Source organism: Rutilus rutilus (genome assembly GCF_951802725.1).
Source record: "Rutilus rutilus genome assembly, chromosome: 7".
Taxonomy (NCBI): domain Eukaryota; kingdom Metazoa; phylum Chordata; class Actinopteri; order Cypriniformes; family Leuciscidae; genus Rutilus; species Rutilus rutilus.
In genome coordinates this window covers 32,825,311-32,844,452 of record NC_140221.1, presented here as the reverse complement: position 1 = coordinate 32,844,452, position 19,142 = coordinate 32,825,311, and the positions used below count along the sequence as shown (strand labels likewise).

The following is a 19,142-nucleotide window of genomic DNA, read 5'->3' as shown; positions in this document are numbered from 1 at the left end:
TCTGAAGAAAGGCAGAGGGAAGAAAACTAAATCAGTTTTCAGGAAGCAACAAAACAATGTTGGCTAGTGGCTAGATTTGTCGAAAGGAAAGAATGCTGCTTTCAATGGGCCACAGTAATGCCTTACAACAGGCCATACAAATATTGTAGTTTATCTGGAAAACTTATCACTAATACAATTAAAAATTGGTTGAAAAATCCCAGTGTAGGCTAATTTAATATGGCTAATGAATGGATCACATGGTTGATTGTGTTTGAGTATAAGGAGCGACCTTTGTCTGCATTCTGAAGCATCAGTATGAAATTCCCCTTAGACTTGATACATGAATAAACAAACAGAAATCCCACCTTCCTCCGTACACTGCAGTCAACTAGAGCATCCGCCAGTTTCCTGTGTTTACAGTGTCGCTCAACAGTCATAGTATCGCACTGTCACAGTCAACTGTCTGCTAGATAGCGCCAAACTGACAGAGATGGCCTTGCACTGCGGAAACTGATAATAATGGTAGGCTATGTGTGCGTTCAGATGTCCTGAGAATATACGGTTGTTGGAGATTCACTCACATGGTTATTTGACTAAAGTTTACGCGTAGAAAGATTATCTGTCCCTTCATTTTTTTTGTGAGAAAATATAGACGGACATATTTTAAAATATTGAAATATTAAAGTAGTTATTCAACACGATGTGAAGTTTGTAAGCGATTTGTGTGCCAGCCAAGTTGTCTCGGGAAGTCCTGAGAATGTATGAACCCCACTATAGCGAAGGCTTGGTTCGCTAAAATAATTAGATCACGTGACTAACGCTCAGACACTTATATGGGCAACGTCACAAGAAACCTAATTAATATTCATAAGGAAAGCCTCGGCCATAGTAGGATTGGTCACTTCGCATTCAGCGTGTTCAGGTTTGAAGAAGCGCTCAATTCCATGAAAAAAGACCGGAAGTTTTCTCACCAGCTAAATACTGAGGTGCGCTATCAGTGTTGGGACTTAATCTTCTTTCAGTTTATACGGAGAAAGCGACACAATGATTTGACTACTATGCGATACATTATTTTCTTGGTAAGTGAATGTAACATTTATTTAATTTGTTTTCAGAGACCGTATATTTGAATGTCGTAATAGAGAAACTTTGAAAGTTTAGTTTGCGTCATGACGCGTTAAATTGAGACATGCTTGGACTGGTCGGCGGCGATAAACCACCTGGCACAACAGATCTTTGTCAATTAAAAAATACAAAAACTTTAAAATAATTAGAAACCATGGAGTAACCTCTGAATCAATATTTGATCTAGCCTATCTACAAATCCTCACATAACTTTAGTCTGTTGTAACAGGTTTAATGTGGAAATTGGATTGATAATGACTTAATCTGAAAATGTAATAGGCATGGAAATAAATAGGTTGTGTGTGTGTGTGTTAAATAAATGTGTGTATACACAACACACACAAAAAAAACAGTAATAGGCTATTGTGAAATAGTATGACAATTTAAAATGACTGTTTTCTATTTTAATATATTTTAAACTGTAATTTATTCCTGTGATCAAAGCTGAATTTTCAGCATCATTACTCCAGTCTTCAGTGTCACATGATCCTTCAGAAATCATTCTAATATGATGATTTGATGCTCAAGAAACATTCATTATTATTATCAATGTTGAAAACATTATAAATGTCTTTACTGTAACTTTTGATCAGTTTAACTCATCCTTGATGAATAAAAGTATTGATTTATTTGATTTCTTTCCCCCAAAAAATAAAATAAAAATTCTTACTGACCCCAAACTTTTGAACGGTAGTGTTTAATGTTACAAAAGCTTTAGATTTCAGATAAATGCTGTTCTTTTGAACTTTCTATTCATCATAGCATCATGAAATAAAAATGTTTTCAACATTGATATATAAATTGGAATAATATTTCACAATATTACTGTTTCTGTATTTTTAATCAAATAAATGCAGCCTTGGTGAGCAGAAGATACTTATTTTAAAAACATTAAAAATCTTACTGACCCCAAACTTTTGAACGGTTGTGTATATATAATTTGCACATATATAGCATAAAGCCTAATATAATACACACACACACAACCTATTTATTTCCATGACTATTCATTTTTCAGGTTAATATATATGAATATACAAATTTATTTTGTTATGTGGAACATAAAAGAAGATATTTTGAAGAATGTTTGTAAGCAAACATTTGTGGGAGACCATTGATTTCTATAGTATTTACAAGTCAATGGTGCCCCACAACTTTCTTCAGAATATCTTCTTTTGTGTTCCACATAACAAAGAACTTCATATATGTTAGGAACAACTTTATGGTAAGTAAATTATGACAGAACAATTTTCATTTTTGGTTGAACTATCCTTTTAAGTTTCTAACGCATATAAACAAACTCAAGTGTTCTGAGGCATAAAATGAAAGGTGCGCTAAGATTTACACCAATGGGTGTCAGTATAAAATACAACACCACTTGATCACAGGCTATCCATTATTATTTACCAGAAAGTCAGTCTTTATTGAAGCACACATCTTACTGTTTTTTACTGTTTCTTCTCTGTGTAGGTTTTGTTGTTGCTAAATATCAGTCACTTGGATCTGTCCTGGGCTCAAGGGTCCATCAAGAACAGATCAAGCCGGGATGTTTCCTGCAGAGAGAGCCTGGAGTATGAACACGATAACATCTGCTGCCTGAACTGCCCTGCTGGTGCATGATAATAATAAAAAAAACACTTTAAGTTCTGGTTAGACAATGTCTTGTATGTGCACTTACATTCCACCACCTCATCTTTTTGCAGGAACCTATGTGAAAACGGCCTGCCTTACTGCTTCAAAAAAAGGAGAGTGTAAAACATGCGAGTTTGACACATACACTGAGCATGAAAATGGACTGAAGAAGTGTCTATCGTGCACCATGTGCCGTATAGGTAATTCTGTTATTTGAACTGCCAAGTTTTTCAGATTTATGCAAATTCTTTTAACACAAACTTTTAAGGTTATCAGTTTTGTGCTCACATGATAGACTTCCTTCAGATATATTTAATTGCAAATTGCCTGCTATTTGTGCTCCTCCTTTCCTTCTGTAGATCAGGAAACCACTGAGAAATGCACAATTACCCAGAACACAAAGTGCAAGTGCAAACAGGGGTCATTTTGCTTACCTGACCAGGCATGTGAGGTGTGCAAGAAATGCAGCAGGTAAGTTCTTAATGTAAAATTTGATCAAAACTTAGATTTTGGACAAAGAAGTCTCATGTTAATCAAACTGATTAGCATGAACGGATAGCACACCCAGTAATGAAAATGTGCACGAACAAACTTCGTTGGTTCTGGTATGACAAGCAAGCACTTTGAGCTTCTATTTACTATATTTGATGTGCTCTATTAATTTGCATTCATCAATGTTTATATGTGAATAAAATAAGATCTGTTCATTATATAAAGCAATAGTATCTCTTCAGAACTCTTGGAATAAACGTCTCGATTCCCCGGGATTTCTGACTTTTGAAGCATCAAAGTTTTAGTGGTTTCATAAAAAAATATCTTCATTTGTGTTTCAAAGATGAACGGAAGTCTTACAGGTTTGGAACGACATGAAGGTGAGTAATTGATGACAGTAGTTTCATTTTTTTTGTGGACTCAAAATCATTTCATTTGTTGAACCCAGATGCAAAGAGGATGAGGAGATTGTAAAAGGCTGTACACACATTTCCAACACAGTTTGTAGAAAGAGAAGCTCTTCGGGAAGCTCCATCTCAGGTAGTAGAAAACCTTTCTCACTCTGTTGCCCCACACTGTGTTGTATTTTTCACATTTACATTTAAAGTAAAGGAAATGATCATTGTTAACTGGGATATTCTGTCCAAAACTTGTCTTTTGTAAAGGTTTTGTTTCTCATAGCGATTACATCCCATTTGTCCTACAGTGACTTTCATTGTTGTGCCAATAATTGCAATGCTGGCATGCATTTTGAGCATAGTCTACTGGACAAAGTCAAAACCAAGTAAAGGAGCAGGTAGGGCACACATCTTTCCTCAGTTCTTTCAATGTTTCTTCCTCGTTTCTTTTTTTCTTATCGTACAAAATCTTTTTTAATTCCAGTAAAATCAAGAAGTCCAAGGGAAATGGTTAAGATCTGTATGGTAGGTCAACAAGACATGCATCTTCTCAGCTTTAACCACAGAAACTCATGTATTTTGATGTAACTCAGCACTGATTTGAACTCTGTAAATATGACGACCAGATGACGTCTTTCTTGCCCTGCAGGGTGACAGTGAGGAGGTGATAGAGGAGAGGCAAAATGCCCAGAATTCCAAGACCGATGACTCCTCTCAGCTCCAGCCATTTCTTGAGCAAAACTATGCGGTGTGTAACCATGCACCTGCTTCCTCAGAGATGGAGAAAGACAGGGGATTAGGGGACAGCCTCCCAAACACCGCCAACTCCTCACAAATAAGCCTGGCCATGTCCGCTGTGCCCATTAACCTCCAGCCCCTCCACACTAACCAGCCTCCAAGCTCTGCAATTGCCTGGCAGCCTCACACTTTGGTGAGAGTTGCCGCTTTCTTTGTATTAACAACACTTCTACCATCATAACCAATGCTTAAGTCTCTGCTTTTAATATTTCCTAAGCCTGAATGCATTGCCTTTGGTCATTTGGAGACAAGATGAAGTAGCAAATGTACTATCTGTTGGTGTCTGCATTGTCATAGCTTGCTTTCAGGATAAAGACTTTCCATGGAGAGGAAATTTAACATGGAGAGGTCATGTTTCGCAATATTTTTGCACTCATTTAGATATTGGTGACAGCTTATGCCTTTTGTTCAGCATTTTTGGACCTGACGTCTCCTGTAACTCTTGAGCAATCTGTCTATTTTGGGAATATGTCTTACTCCATTAAATAATGATGTTTATATTGATCTGGAAGCCCAGACTGTATGGCAAGAGATCTAGAATATGCAGTTTATACTGTATAAAAATATGTGTGTCTGTCTCTCTCAGTGAGACAAGTTAGATTGACTAAAACTAAGTTATTTAAACCTCTGTAATAAGCCTCATAAAAATAATTTTGATTTATCAAGCTTTGGTTGACATCTTGTTCAAAAATAAGTACCACCAGTAACCACTATTGTAACTGTCAGTAAATCACATTAATTCGCTATACAAATAAATGAAATTCTTCCATCTCTTTTAGGAACGAGAGTTGTCAAGAAGACTTGTTCCTTTGAACGGTAGGGTCATACCTGTTTTCCTTGCATAATTTCAGCATTCGTTAATAAAAAAAAATTAAAAAGGGTTATGCTGCATTGGTTTTACTTCATCTCACCTTTTCAGGAGATGAATCGTTGAAGAAAACGTTTGATTTCTTTGAAGAAATTGATGTCCACTATCATAACAGATTCTTCAGGTTCATTGGACTGAGTGATAATTCAATCAAAAGTACAGATTCTCTTTTTCCAGAAGACAGAGTTTATGAACTGTTAAAAATCTGGATGGAAAAGGAGGGACTGAAGGCAGATTTCAACAGTCTTATTGACGCATTAATCTATTTAGACCAAAGGCTGTCAGCAGAAAATATTGTGACAAAGGCAATTAGCAATGGTTACTTTAAATATGAAGATGAGTGACTGGAAACAAACAAATATTGTCACCCTTTTAGTGACCTCAGGTAGCAAAGGCTTACCTTATGTAGTCCTAACTATTCCAAAATGGAAAGTGTTTCAATATTTATTATGTTGGCCAATAATGTTCAAATGTTTAGAAAAGACAAATGCTATGCTGTTGTTTACAAATATTAGTTACATTTGAAAAAAAAAAAAAGAAGTGATATTTAAGACTTATAGTATTATGAAATGTTGTGTTACTATTATTGTGGTCGTATTCTTTCCCATTTTGTAGACAAAATTGTTGTGCATTATGATCTCGGATATGTTAACGTATGTCATTTATTTTGTTGTGAACTAATAAAAGCAATTTATTTGTACATTTTGTTTTCCCCTTAATGATTGTGACTTTACAATAACGTTTTAAATAATGTTAAGGTTCTGAATATAGTGTCCGCAAACTCCGCATACATCTCTGTTGGTTGGACGTTTACGTTCTAGTATATAAAAACTGCATTTCAGCTTGCTCGCCACCAGAGGTCACCTGATCTCCGGCGAAATATGGACTTCAACATCAAAATGTATCTTTAGGCTTTACAAATGGTTGAAAAAAGTGCATGACAGTGACACAGATTAGAGATGCAGGACCCACTGGAAAACAAGTTTCAAACCACCGTGGTGCAAAAGAAAAACACTTCATCCTCCTAGACACAGGAACGCTGTCTGTGCATTCTGAAGATGCGTGTGGAAAATCCCTAACTAATTATATATATATATGTGTGTGTATGTGTGTGTGTGTGTGTGTGTGTGTGTGTGTGTGTGTTTAAATATAATTTTGGGGACATTTGCCTTACCTAGCTTATGTATTGGTTTTAGAAAATGAGATTCAGTGTGTAAAAAATACCTTTTTAAAAGCCTTTTAAAGACACCTTATAGGCACTTATCGTACGTTATTATTTGTATTGCTTTTTTTTTTTTAACTTACGTCATTATGTCAGTGTTTTTTAGATTAATAATCAAATGTTAAGAGATAATTCAAATAAATTGTGTAATCGTATTTTATTGCGAAATAGGTCGTGTTCACTACACTTCCCATGCACCCTTGCAGTTAAACAGGAAATGCCATGTTGGGTTCTGCGTTTACCAAAATCATCAGCGCATGAGCTTGGTCGTTAAAGTTTGTACACGCTTATTTTCTCTCTTGCATCACATCTGATTAAATCAGATTATCTTACGTTAACAGTCAATACTGTTATTTAAAATAGTTTGCGTGGGTACCTCGTCTGTTTTCGAGTGTCCTCAGACTGGTATTACGTCACAACCAAAAACAACCTGTAAGACACAAGCTGCAATGTAAGACTACAAAAAAAAAGGTATAAACCGCTCTGTAGTCTATTATTTTATACGACAGGTCTTTGACACCAAAATGTTTTTAATGTTTTGTTACATTATGTCATTGCATCATGGAAGCAGTTTGCATAGTTCTCTCTTTGTACAATATTTATAGGTTTGAGTGACATAATTTCCATTTCATCCTTACTATTGCTATTTTTCCCTTTCTGCGGTTCCTCATTTCTTCTATTGTTTGTTGTTTGCCATCTGGTCTGTTTTCAGACGAAATCGAAAATCATGATGGGGAATTATGGAAAGAGGAACTGAGATCAAGTCCAAAAAAAAAAAAAAAAAAAAAAAAACCGTCACGAGTTTGTTTGATATTTGTGAGATACCAGATAAAGGTAAAGTACATTCAGATGTGCTGCACTGCTTATATAGCCTTTTATAGGTACACTTTGATTGCTTCTTTCTTTTTAAATATCACTGCATTATATTTATTTGAGTTTGAGACATCGCGTTTTTATAAGGCAAGTTGAAATATTATGAAATGCTTATTAATGTTGTTGTTTGTCTTTGTGAACACCTCTATGATTTAATACGCGTGTAAGTAAAGTTCATCTGCATTCTCTGTCTCGGCAGCACTCACAGGATGAGAGGAATTGTCGCATTTTACGTTACCTATCTGCTGTGCCTGATATTGGGGATTGTCTGTGTGGTATTAGTAGCTCACTGGAACTACACCTACCGAGGTGGATTTGCATGGGACGGCTCAGCCAAGCACTTCAACTGGCACCCGGTCTTCATGGTCACTGGAATGGTGGTTCTTTATGGGAATGGTACGTTTGATTGGGTATTACTCTGCCTTTTGGTTCATGCTACTGTAGCTGTAATATATCACATGCCATTGCACAAGCAATAGTTTCAGCTGTATGTGGTAGAAAGTTTGTTTGTTTTAGTTTGCTGTGTTACATTTTAGTTATAGGGAAAAATATTCATGTCAACTTTCTGTCTTGTTTTCATTAATGTGCTTTTCTCTTGTAACCAGCGGCCGTAGTGTACCGTATTCCTCTGACGTGGGGTCACAATAAGCTCCCGTGGAAGCTGTTACATGCTGGGCTTCTGCTCCTTTCTCTCATTCTGTCTGTTCTCGGGCTTTGCGCTGTGTTCGACTTCCACAACAAAAACCACACACCCAACCTCTATTCCCTCCATAGCTGGGTGGGGATTTGTACCACTGCACTTTTCACTGCACAGGTGTGTATCGTGTTGAAACTGCTCATGTACAGTGTAGTAGTTTGTCTTCATTTGTTGTTGTAAACAAGAAGTTAAATAGTGGATAAACAATGAACCAAATTGGATACAGAAAATGTAGTCTGACATATTTCATATGTGGGTCAATGACGTGACGGGTCATTTTTTTGTCCAAAGGCCTTAATAATAATAATAAAAAACAAAACAAATATATAACATCCAAAGTATGTAAGGTAGTACAACTTGATCTCTTTTACTGAATCCAAAAGGTTTTAATTATATTTTACTACATATAAAGGTATTTTAAAGATTTTGAAGTGTCAAAAGGTCATTCGGTAAAACCGATATAGTAAATATTTAAATGGAATAATATTGTTTTTAATAACTAAAGGAACTACAATAATACAAATATAAAGCAGATAAGGCTCTTTTTTTTACATTTCCCCTTTTCTCCTTTCCCTGTGCAATGTTTACTTGAATAAGTGTTTAGAGTAGTCCAATAAATGATTACATTTATGAGATCAGTGATAATTTTATTTAATATTTCTTCTGTGGTACACACTATATACTATCTCAACATCAATGTCAAATCAGTTTTTAACTTTCAAATCAGTGGTTAAACCGAATGACTGTTTTGGTGACAAATTTTTTCCATCTTGTAAAAAAATGACAAAAAACAGTGTTAGTTGATTGTACAAACCACAAAATCTTATTGTTAACACCTGACCTAGGTAAACTAAAAAATGGTTTCAAATATAGTTATATCTCCATTCTATTTTTTGACACTTTTAAAAACCTTATTCGTCAATGACCCATATATATGAAGGACCATGGAAGCATGTTTCCGCTATGAAACACAATTAAAAAGGTAAGTGCGAGTTTTTATCTTGTAATTCTGACTTTTATCTTATAACTCACAATTGTGGGTCTCTATCTCACAATTCTGACTTTATTTCTGGCAATTATGAGTTTATAACTCACAACTCTTGACTTTTTTTCTCAGAATTGTGAGCTATAAACTTGCAATTGCAAGTTACAAAGTCAGAATTGTGAGATATTAAAGTCCCAATTACCTTTTTTAGTTTTATGCCGTGGCAGAAACATGCTTCCATAGAGGAAGTAAATTAAAAAGTATGAATCTTCCCACAGGAACTAAAAAAATGTCCTTTTCTCTGTTTTTCCCCCGCCAGTGGGTCATGGGTTTTACCGCGTTCCTCTTACCTTGCACCCCAATGGCTGCACGTGCCCTTATAAAGCCAGCTCATGTATGGATGGGAGGAATCATCTTGGTACTGAGCATTGTATCTTGCATCTCAGGGATCAACGAAAAGCTATTTTTTGTACTGTAAGTGACATGAATCTGCTATTGCAGGTGAAGAACCTATGTATATATGGCTACTAATGTTTGAGAGATCTTCATGGATCGTTTGTGCTGTTTGATTTGGTAGATCTGATCATTGTGCTGTAATCGATATGTTTTAAGATTTGCAGTATGATGTAGAAGGAAGAAGATAGAAAAGAACATGTATTCATAAATGTAGAGCTCTCAATAGCTTCAGTGTGGTGCCATAGCAAATGCGTTCTTCTATTGGTTCTTTCCTCAGAAAAGCAAACACCAATGGGACGCTGCCTTATGCTGCATTACCACCAGAGGCAATCACTGCAAATTCTTTGGGAGTCATCATTGTAGCGTTTGGATTGGTTGTTTTGAAAATCTTGTCCAATCAGATATGGCAGCGTCCTGAGCCAGGCTATGATGAGGGAGTTTACAGGGTAAGACAAAGGATTTTAAGAAAAGAAAGAAATGGCTTGCTAATATTGTGACAAAAGTCATGCTTAATTATCTTGCCTTAGTACAAACCTCTCTATATTCATAACTTATTAACTAAGAAAGTATTCATAGGAGTAATTTATTTCTGACAGAAGTGTTTTTATACTGTCCCTTTCTCTCATTTTCAGCCCCTGGCATATGATGGAAGCTGATGTCTCAAAGCTGAATGTCTGAAAATGTTATATTTATTTCATTCTGACTGATCAGCTCTCTTCAATCAAATCAAAGTCCCCTAAAATTCCAACCATTTGTCTTTGTATTCTAATTATACCGAGCACTCCTGGGAAGACATTTAAAATGTTCTCTTTATGTGTTTTTTGCTTAGATTTGATTGTGTTCCTGCTGCTGTTTGAAATTGTGTAGAGCAAAGGCAAAATGTCATAAATAATCACTGCCTATTTGTCAGTGTTTTGTGCTAATTTATTATTAAAGAAGGCCTCTGTATATAACAAATGATTAATATCATTTTATGAAACATCAATGTTTGTGTCTGTGAAGGAAAACCAGATGAAGGTATTTCCTCTTTGTTTGTCAAACCGGTTCAAACCGGCTGGGAAGGGCATTCAAACCAGACAGGGACAAAAACCACCACGCGTCATCATCTGTGAATAACCAATAGGAAGCCGAGACAGTCTCGTACCAATCAAAGCGCTGGGCAGAGGTGTTTGAAATTTACATATTTCAGTAAAAATCCAATCAGCTATTGTTTGATAGTTTGAAATATACGCACTAAAACTCAAATGTAAAGCAAATCCATACTAAATTAGGTCCCACAAGTAATGTAATTATAGTACTCAGAAAAACTAGCAGACAGTATATTACAGGGATATAGGATAAGGAGGTCTGTCCTAATTACTGAAATATCGCGAATACCCCAACATAAAGCATAGCACGCTTATACATGTTTATTGTCTTTTATACAGTCTATGGTTTATTTGTTATACATTTTCTTCCATTCCATGATCTGTACTAAAAAAGAAAAGAAACGGCTGCTCAATAGAACATTTCCTATTTCCCTTCTTGTTTTGCACTGTTACATGATGTGATGAGCTCCGCCCGCAGTGGCGTTGTGACAAGCATGGTTTCAACAAGGTCCGCTTTAAAGATACTTGTCAGTCTTCCCCAGTACGCCCATCCCATTTCATTCGTGCTCTTTGAAATCTCAGTTAGCTACCATGTCTGGTCGAGGAAAAGGCGGCAAGGGGCTTGGGAAAGGTGGTGCAAAACGTCACCGCAAAGTCCTGAGAGACAACATTCAAGGAATCACAAAGCCAGCTATTCGCCGCCTAGCTCGTCGCGGTGGTGTGAAGCGTATTTCTGGTCTGATCTATGAAGAGACGCGTGGTGTACTGAAAGTGTTTCTTGAAAATGTTATTCGCGACGCTGTAACCTACACCGAGCATGCTAAGCGCAAGACTGTGACTGCTATGGACGTAGTGTACGCTCTGAAGCGTCAAGGCCGTACTCTGTATGGTTTTGGCGGTTAAATTTCACCCGGACCGGATTTAAAAAAAAAAAAAGGCTCTTTTAAGAGCCGCCCAAACATTCGATCAAAAGAGCAAATTAATCTGTCTTAATGTGTTCTTTATTATTTATTTTAAATAATTGTTTTTTAAGTTTCCCACAACACATTAAGTCGTTTTTTTTTTATTAGTTTACATTGTGTTCATATTTTAAAATGGAACAGAACAAAAAAGCAAGCTGTTTATGGTTAATTACATGAATTAACAGTAACGTTAGGCTAAGTTACTACTTTTAACAACATAAACATGACGTAACAGTTCATTAATTAGTGGGTGCTCGGACAGAAATGTGAGGATTTTTTTTTTTTTTTATTTACTCTTAAATTTATATAAACTACTAATTATTAGTATACACTACTAATTATAATAACATTTATTGGGTAAAGTTAATAATAAATAATGCATGAATATATGCGCACAAAAAAAAGGCATCAGAAGTTGTGCCCTTTATTATTTATTGCTTTTATAAAACAGTTACACCATAATAAAAAATAAAAATTATTAGGGACACAATTTAAAACAAGCCAACCACCTTTTTTTTTTTTTTTTCTCAATAAGACATCATAAAGCGTTCCTATTCAGTGCTGATTGGTAAATAGTAGTAGTCACATATGTTAGATTACACAACGATGGTTATTTAGTTGCATAACTACGTTTTGTAATGTCACGGCCTTCAAGCGGAGGAATGGCACTGGAAGAATTTGCTTAGTAAAATAACATTTTAATGAAATTTTCACTTTTAAGTAAGCACAAAATTCCTGGCCTGTAATTAGTGTATTTTAATTATTATAAGAGGTCTGCTAAATTGTGAATATAGCCATGCATGGCTTGTATAGCGTTGTTAGGCACAACACACAGCAGAGTGACCTTATTCACAAACAACACCACATAATATTAAGAACACACATTTTAATTAAAGCATACTTTTTGTTGCATATGCCAAGCAGTTTTATGTGGTCTAGGAATGACAATTAATGCATTTGCTTAAAAAAATGATTAAGAATACAAATATTCACTAAAACATAAGCACATTTTCATAAGCAACTTCATTAAGTTTTATTATTCCCCAAGCAGACAACAGAAAGCTGCTAGGCGTATTAACAGGTCAAAGTCATTACATCTGCTGGAACAACTTATTGACCAATCAGCATCCAGGGCCGGAACTATCCGTTCTGTGATTTGTTTTGAGTGAAAATCAACTGTTAATAAAAGTAGCCTATCATTTATCATAGAAATTGTTTTTGGTGCCATAGTTGATGTTTGATAGTATTGCTGCTTAATGAATCATAGGCTTGAGTCCACATGCTTTCAGTTTAGTCTAATGTTTAAGTAGCCTACTAAACTCAAATTACGTTTAAAATTGAACGTGACTCTGTCACACACATTTATGAAATATTTCATAAATATCTGTGACAGATAAATAGTTTTATTGTTTAAAGTCTATCAACATCGCAGTAGCCTACACAAAGTGCAATATTTTATTACCCTGCTGGCCAATGAAGCAACGTGTTGAAAATCCTCGCTGTTATTATGCCTCCTAAAAAGGGTTTAAATTACCTTTTTACAACGACTAAATATAATTAGAATAATAGTAAAGTGTTTAATAGTATTGGTGTCTAAGTATTTAAAATGGTAATAAATACAACATTATACTCCAAGATTGCTTCCTGCTGTTGTCCCACACCTCTACACTTTCTCTTCGGACAAACAATACATAGCCTACTCCCGTTTTATTAATGACGGACAACGTCTTTAAATGTGTGTAATGTTGGGAAACTTGCTTGTAAATAAGTTACATGAATCGTGTACTGGATGTTTAGATATGATTATTGATAGATCGTTGTAGAAAGAATGTCCGAGAGATTAGGGGAGGTTGAAATGGCGACAGCGCTGATCTGTGTTACCTCCACTAAAGAAAACCGCTTAATTTTTTTATTCCGTGAGTATTCTTTGTCTAAAACCACCACAAATGTGTACATTAGGGTCTTCTTTATGCAAAACATCTATCGTTTTAGTTGTGATTTTCGAATTTTAATATATAATCTACAAAAGAACAGAGGAAGTGCGACGTTTACCGTAGAGACTCGCACTAAATTTGGACGCGTTTTTATTTTTGTACAATAAACGGACCGATGTTTTGCACGAAACATGAGCTGCCCTTAAAGAGGAAAGACTCAGCTATCTGGACGTGGTTTAAAGTCTGCAATCTATCACTCTGTATCGCGGGAAACCTTGTGTTTTTCAAGATCAGAAAGCACATCTACAAACGACTCCGTCCTGTTGAGAGCGTCGGTTGAGGCGGTTGAGTCTATATGGTTCTCATCTCCCGTTTAAATCCCGCCCTCAGCTGTTGGATGTAAACATTGTTTGTTTGACAGCTCTGTACTACGAGACATCGGCTCGAAGTTTACTGAAACTATGACAGAAACTGCTCCTGCTCCCGCGGCTGCTCCGGCCAAAGCCCCGAAGAAGAAGGCGGCAAAGGCGAAAAAGCCTGGAGCAAGCGTGTCAGATCTTATCGTGAAGGCGGTGGCCGCTTCCAACGAGCGCAAAGGAGTTTCCCTGGCGGCTCTAAAGAAGGCTTTGGCAGGTGGTGGATATGACGTTGAGAAAAACAACTCTCGCGTCAAGATTGCTTTGAAATCTCTGGTGAAAAAGGGGGCGCTTGTTCAAACTAAAGGCACCGGGGCATCCGGATCTTTCAAGGTGAGCAAGAAACCAGCCGCCAAGAAACCCGTCAAGAAAGTTGTGGCGAAACCGAAGAAGCCAGCAGTGAAGAAGGCGGCGGCCAAGGCGGCGAAGCCCAAGAAGGCAGCGGTAAAGAAACCTGCCCCGAAGAAGTCTCCCAAGAAAGTGAAGAAACCGGCAGCGCCCAAGAAAGCCACCAAAAGCCCGAAGAAAGTGAAGAAACCGGCTGTGAAGAAAGTTGCAAAGAGTCCTAAGAAGGTCAAAGCAGTGAAGCCTAAAGCCGCAAAGCCCAAGGCTGCCAAGGGGAAGAAGACATCCGCCAGGAAGAAGTAGACTGGCAGACTTCACTCCATAAACCAAAGGCTCTTGTAAGAGCCACCCCATCTTCACTGAAGTGCAAATGTTCCTGATGCGTGTAAGAAGGCTACTGCCTTTTTATAGACTGAGAAAATGATTTTTAGGTTGGATGTGACGCTGTTTTGAGCTGTCTTGTTTTAGAGTCTCATTGCTTCTAAAAAAATATCACCAGCGCGAGCGAGCAGATGCTGTGGAAGACTTTTATCAAGATCGGTTTACTTTGTATAACGTTAAACACATGACAGTCTCTACCTCTGTACCTGATACACAAAGCCGATTACTTGGTGTAGCTAGATTTTCAACCCTTCAGAGATTATACAGAAGAGTCCGCTGGTTGGAAAGTGTCCACAATGTGCATACGTTAACATATAACGTTATAAATAACGAAGTTCATCGTGTGCGAGCGTGAGTGCACGTGCGTATGTGACTAAAAAGATGATGAGTGTGTTTTATCACTATTCGTTATATTTATATTTTGTATTGGGTTATAGCCTACGAGACTTTCCTGTAAATACAGCAATACAGAACAAACACTTAATTTATTCATAGTGAAGCGATGGTTTGTTAAAGGTTACTACCAAAGGCAAAATACATTCCATCAGTGAAATGACTTGTTTGTGTTTTTTTGTATACTGTTGTTCTTAACATTTATCCATAAACTTATATTTTGTTCAAAATTTGTTATAAAACTCATAATAAAAAAAATAAACAATTTTATCAGAATGATATGAGTGCTCATTTGTCTTTATCTGCTCAATGTAGGCTACACTGTGGTTGTTCAAATTTATTATTATTTTTTTTTTATTAAGGAAAATGTTTTCTTATTAAAAGTAATTTGTGAATATTTGGGGTAGACCTTGTTTTATCAATACATTTAATTATTTCTGTAAAAAAAAAAGGATAAAAAAAAATCTATTTAGGTTAAACTTCATATGAATGTATATATGAAAAGATCCTGTTACTGAATGATTTCAAAGTTTGACCATAGACCTTATTCACAGCAGCGCCATCTTTGATTTTTAACGGGAGTGAAAGCGAGGCTGCAGGGATAGACATACATCTCTCTTCAGTGAGTTGTACAATTACTGAATGTGTTTTTTGATTGTTGTGCTCACGAAACACTACAAAAACATTCCAGTAAAAAAAAAAAAAAAAAACTACAGACATGAGCTGTGGAAAATTAGAAGTGATCTAGGAGCCTTATAAAGCTTTTTACAGCGGATGCCATTGAAAACACAGCCTCTCTTTCATACCTCATGGCGCTGCTTTGAATAAGGTCTATTGTGATTGTTTTTTTTTTTTTTTTTTTTTTTATGGTCCTGCGGAGTGGCAAATGTACACATTTTTCCAAGTAGTCAATCAAATAATATATAAACCAGAAGATATTATAAAATAATGAAATATTTAAGATGGAGTATTGCATATCACACTGCAGGACAACAACTTCCTTAAAGCATTTCATGTAAACTATCCTTTTATACATCCATATCTTTTAAGTTTCAGTTGTAGTATCTTAAAACAAAATCCCAGCCTGCAACAGGTTAGACATACTGTGAACAAATCGATTACATGAACAGAAGCTTTGTTTGGACAAAAAAACTTGTCTATTATTATTGTCTGTCTTGTTGCCAGACAGATTATAATTCTCAAGATAGTTGCATGAATCTGTTTAATATTTTCCATTAATCTCATATGCCATGCTCAAACAAACAAATAAATAAACAAAAATTCTGTCTTTCCCTTTAAGAGAGAATAGAGGACATTTCAAAGTCAGGGGTTATTCATTTTCAGCAAAGTGAACAAAAATGACAGACAGAATATGATTATTATTTCCTCCACTAAGTTAAACCGAAAAAGACGGGGCATTTTCAAGTAGAAATAACAGTTGATAAAGTATGAGCTTTAACTAAATGTATGGTTGTATAGGATATTTCATTATATATCATAGTGAGAGTGACCTTTTGAAAGATTCATCAGCAGCAGAGTATGTAGAAACAGCATTCAAAATCTGTTCTCTATAGAAAATATTGGCTTATAAACCAATTAGTCTCACTCAGTTTGTCTAATTAATACATACAAAATAATGACTCTCAGTCAAAGTACACGTAAACATATTTACAGATCACAGTATCCCAGAGATAGGAGATTCACCCTCATTATGAGCCACATGTTCAAGAGACACTAACTCGTCTGCTTTTGTAAATGGTATGATTTTATCCAAGGATAATTCTGTTTCTCCATGATCTACCATAGGAGGCCTTTCCCCATAAACAAAGTTACATTCAGTCTCAAAAGGGACTTCAGCCATCTGTGACACTGTATCAAAGCACATGTCTTTGTCACTTCCCTCCCTGACAGCGTGCGGATGCAGACAGGGGTGACCGAAGAGGTGAACGTCTCGAAGGTTCGTGGAGTCGCGATGATACGACACCAGCTCGTTGCTGAAGTCAACCGTTTGAACGGTATTCCGAGAACACACCTTCCCACATCCCAAGAGACTGGAGAATGCTTTGCGGAATTCTGCATTAAAGGCATAGACAACAGGATTCAAGGTAGAGTTTGCCCACCCACACCACACAAACACGTCAAAGGTTGTCTTATTGACACATGGGATCTGCCCGGCATTGTGGAGGCCAGGGTCACAAAATGGCACCATGCAGTTGAGAATGAAGAAAGGAAGCCAACAGCAGACAAACACACCCATGATCATCGACAGAGTTTTCAGGACTTTGGTTTCCCTCCTAAATGAGCTTTTTAACTTCTCTTCAGGAGCTTTATTGCAGCTTTGGCAGGACTGAACATGTTTAACGGTGCACTCTTGCATTGATATCCTTCGGATCTGCCTTTGCGCTATGAGGAAGACGCGTGTGTAAGTGACAATCATTATGGAGACAGGGATGTAGAAGCTGATTAGAGATGAAGTGATGGCGTAAGTGCGGTTTAAACTGGCATCGCATTTTTCAGACATTTCTACCAGGTCTTCTTCATGGCCGGGAGTCTTATGCCAACTCAGCTGCACGGGAATGAATGAGATCAGAACAGAGAGAATCCATGCCACTCCTATCATGACAAATGCCACTGTTCTTGTCATTTTCTGCTCGTAGCTCAACGGGATGGCAATAGCCCAGTAACGATCCACACTTATGATGCACAGGTTAAGAATGGAGGCAGTGGAGCACATGATGTCAAAGGCTATCCATACTTCACAGAAACTGCCGAACGGCCAGAAACCCATAATCTCAGCTGCTGCCTTCCATGGCATCACAAGCGAGGCAACTAAGAGATCTGAGACAGCCAAAGACACTACAAACACGTACGCCACTTTGGAGCGCAGATGACGGAACCGTACCACCGCGGTGCAGACCAGAGCATTCCCTAGAAAGGTGGACAGCACAAAAATAAAAAGCAGACAAGCAGTCGTGGAGCGAGTTATTAGCTCTGAGACATAACCTTCAGTCTGGTTTACCATCTTCTGGGATGTCCCTATTACCCTGGCTGCAACCTGAAAAATGTCTTTTGATCAAGCATCCATCCTCTGGGGAACATTTCCCGATAGTTTAATATCCAAAGACTTAAGGAATTCGTCCATTAATGAGAGAGTTGCCTGTAATAATTGAACATTTCTGAAATAACCTTCCCTCCTTCCTTCAACCAGAGAAGTGAGTGAGAATACAGTGCAGAGGGTGAGACTAATGATCTTGGAAGTAGGACTTGGGGGAGGAGCCTAAGAAAAAAACGGAGAGGGGGAGAATGTGACTCATATCATGTAAATTAGGGCTATGTAGCCTAGCCTATTTATTTATTTATTTATTTATGTATGATATATTTTATGTTTTCAATTGGGTATTAGGCTTTATAGAAATAATTTGAATGTTTATAATTAAAGAAATAAAGCAACATAAGTGGAAAATCATGTTTCTTTGAACACAGCTGCTGTCTGACTAATGGAGTTTAATTAGCGTTTATGGATTAATTTACAATTCTGCTCCCGTATGTACACCATTATCCACAAGATGGCAGTATACGTACATTAATGTCCCACAAGAAAACAGACAGAGGTTCTAGTGATGAAAGGTCCCGGTCCGATAAATTCCAAATTCAGGAGAAACGATTCCTTCAAACAGTTCATTTCAAAGAACCAGGATCCAGCTGTTATTATACGTCTTTGCGTAAACGCGTCATCACGTAGCCTCTGACATCGCAACTAGGAATATTACATCTTCAAATAATTTACATTGCAATAATAATAATAAGAAGAAGAAGAATTTGCATTGCAATACACAATAGTTCACGGTTTATTTAGCACATATAACCTATATTTTTGTTGTAAAAGAGGTGTTTATGTAAACCAATATTTCGTAGACATAGCCTATACCATATCAGTTAAAAGGTCAAATTAAGTAAATTAGTAGCCTAGCCTACTTTAGCTATATTTCCAGTAGCCTATGTTTTATTAGTTGTGTTTATTAGTTCAATGGCTGTATTCAGAATGCCATATGATTTCCCTTTCAGCTGCATTACCTTTACATGTGGCAGAAATAG

At 36.7% G+C, this 19,142-nt stretch overlaps 5 protein-coding genes across 7 annotated transcripts; 4 read left to right on the top strand and 1 right to left on the bottom strand.

Annotated features, from left to right (window-relative positions):
* The first annotated feature begins 901 nt into the window (after nt 1–901).
* On the top strand, nt 902–5,995 carry hdr (hematopoietic death receptor). Of its 2 annotated transcripts, none has more exons than XM_084415307.1 (10): nt 902–1,061; nt 2,578–2,719; nt 2,811–2,939; nt 3,099–3,210; nt 3,680–3,771; nt 3,938–4,027; nt 4,114–4,154; nt 4,279–4,377; nt 5,207–5,243; nt 5,347–5,995. In XM_084415307.1, the coding sequence occupies exons 1-10, from the start codon at nt 927–929 to the stop codon at nt 5,637–5,639; spliced, it is 1,170 nt and encodes a 389-aa protein (XP_084271433.1). In that variant the 5' UTR covers nt 902–926; the 3' UTR covers nt 5,640–5,995. The 2 variants fall into 2 exon arrangements, with proteins under 2 accessions (XP_084271433.1, XP_084271432.1); XM_084415306.1 differs by having other exon boundaries at nt 4,279–4,560.
* Nucleotides 5,996–6,719: 724 nt separating this feature from the next.
* On the top strand, nt 6,720–10,432 carry cyb561a3a (cytochrome b561 family, member A3a). Of its 2 annotated transcripts, XM_084413801.1 has the most exons (7): nt 6,720–6,988; nt 7,230–7,351; nt 7,590–7,786; nt 7,996–8,204; nt 9,392–9,546; nt 9,806–9,974; nt 10,161–10,432. In XM_084413801.1, the coding sequence occupies exons 3-7, from the start codon at nt 7,600–7,602 to the stop codon at nt 10,182–10,184; spliced, it is 744 nt and encodes a 247-aa protein (XP_084269927.1). In that variant the 5' UTR covers nt 6,720–6,988; nt 7,230–7,351; nt 7,590–7,599; the 3' UTR covers nt 10,185–10,432. The 2 variants fall into 2 exon arrangements, with proteins under 2 accessions (XP_084269927.1, XP_084269928.1); XM_084413802.1 differs by lacking the exon at nt 6,720–6,988 and having other exon boundaries at nt 7,336–7,477.
* A 741-nt stretch (nt 10,433–11,173) lies between these two features.
* LOC311294324 (histone H4) lies at nt 11,174–11,536 on the top strand. Its single transcript, XM_084415130.1, has one exon. It carries the CDS (start codon nt 11,208–11,210, stop codon nt 11,517–11,519), a length of 312 nt encoding a protein of 103 aa, XP_084271256.1. The 5' UTR covers nt 11,174–11,207; the 3' UTR covers nt 11,520–11,536.
* A 2,363-nt stretch (nt 11,537–13,899) lies between these two features.
* histh1l1 (histone H1 like1) lies at nt 13,900–15,323 on the top strand. The gene has a single exon (XM_084415129.1). It carries the CDS (start codon nt 13,974–13,976, stop codon nt 14,574–14,576), a length of 603 nt encoding a protein of 200 aa, XP_084271255.1. The 5' UTR covers nt 13,900–13,973; the 3' UTR covers nt 14,577–15,323.
* Nucleotides 15,324–16,722: 1,399 nt separating this feature from the next.
* drd7 (dopamine receptor D7) lies at nt 16,723–18,069 on the bottom strand (the record flags this gene model as incomplete). Its single annotated transcript, XM_084412815.1, has 1 exon — nt 16,723–18,069. The coding sequence occupies one exon, from the start codon at nt 18,067–18,069 to the stop codon at nt 16,723–16,725; it is 1,347 nt and encodes a 448-aa protein (XP_084268941.1).
* Between the last annotated feature and the right edge of the window lie 1,073 nt (nt 18,070–19,142).

Coding starts and splice junctions, on each gene's coding strand:
- LOC311294324 (XM_084415130.1), top strand. CDS start 11,208: ATGTCTGGTCGAGGAAAAGGCGGCAAGGGGCTTGGGAAAGGTGGTGCA.
- histh1l1 (XM_084415129.1), top strand. CDS start 13,974: ATGACAGAAACTGCTCCTGCTCCCGCGGCTGCTCCGGCCAAAGCCCCG.
- hdr (XM_084415306.1), top strand. CDS start 927: ATGAAAAAAGACCGGAAGTTTTCTCACCAGCTAAATACTGAGGTGCGC. Junction 3,772..3,937: donor TTCGGGAAGCTCCATCTCAG/GTAGTAGAAAAC, acceptor TTTGTCCTACAG/TGACTTTCATTGTTGTGCCA. Junction 4,028..4,113: donor AAAACCAAGTAAAGGAGCAG/GTAGGGCACACA, acceptor TTTTAATTCCAG/TAAAATCAAGAAGTCCAAGG.
- cyb561a3a (XM_084413801.1), top strand. CDS start 7,600: ATGAGAGGAATTGTCGCATTTTACGTTACCTATCTGCTGTGCCTGATA. Junction 8,205..9,391: donor CTGCACTTTTCACTGCACAG/GTGTGTATCGTG, acceptor TTCCCCCGCCAG/TGGGTCATGGGTTTTACCGC. Junction 9,975..10,160: donor ATGATGAGGGAGTTTACAGG/GTAAGACAAAGG, acceptor TCTCATTTTCAG/CCCCTGGCATATGATGGAAG.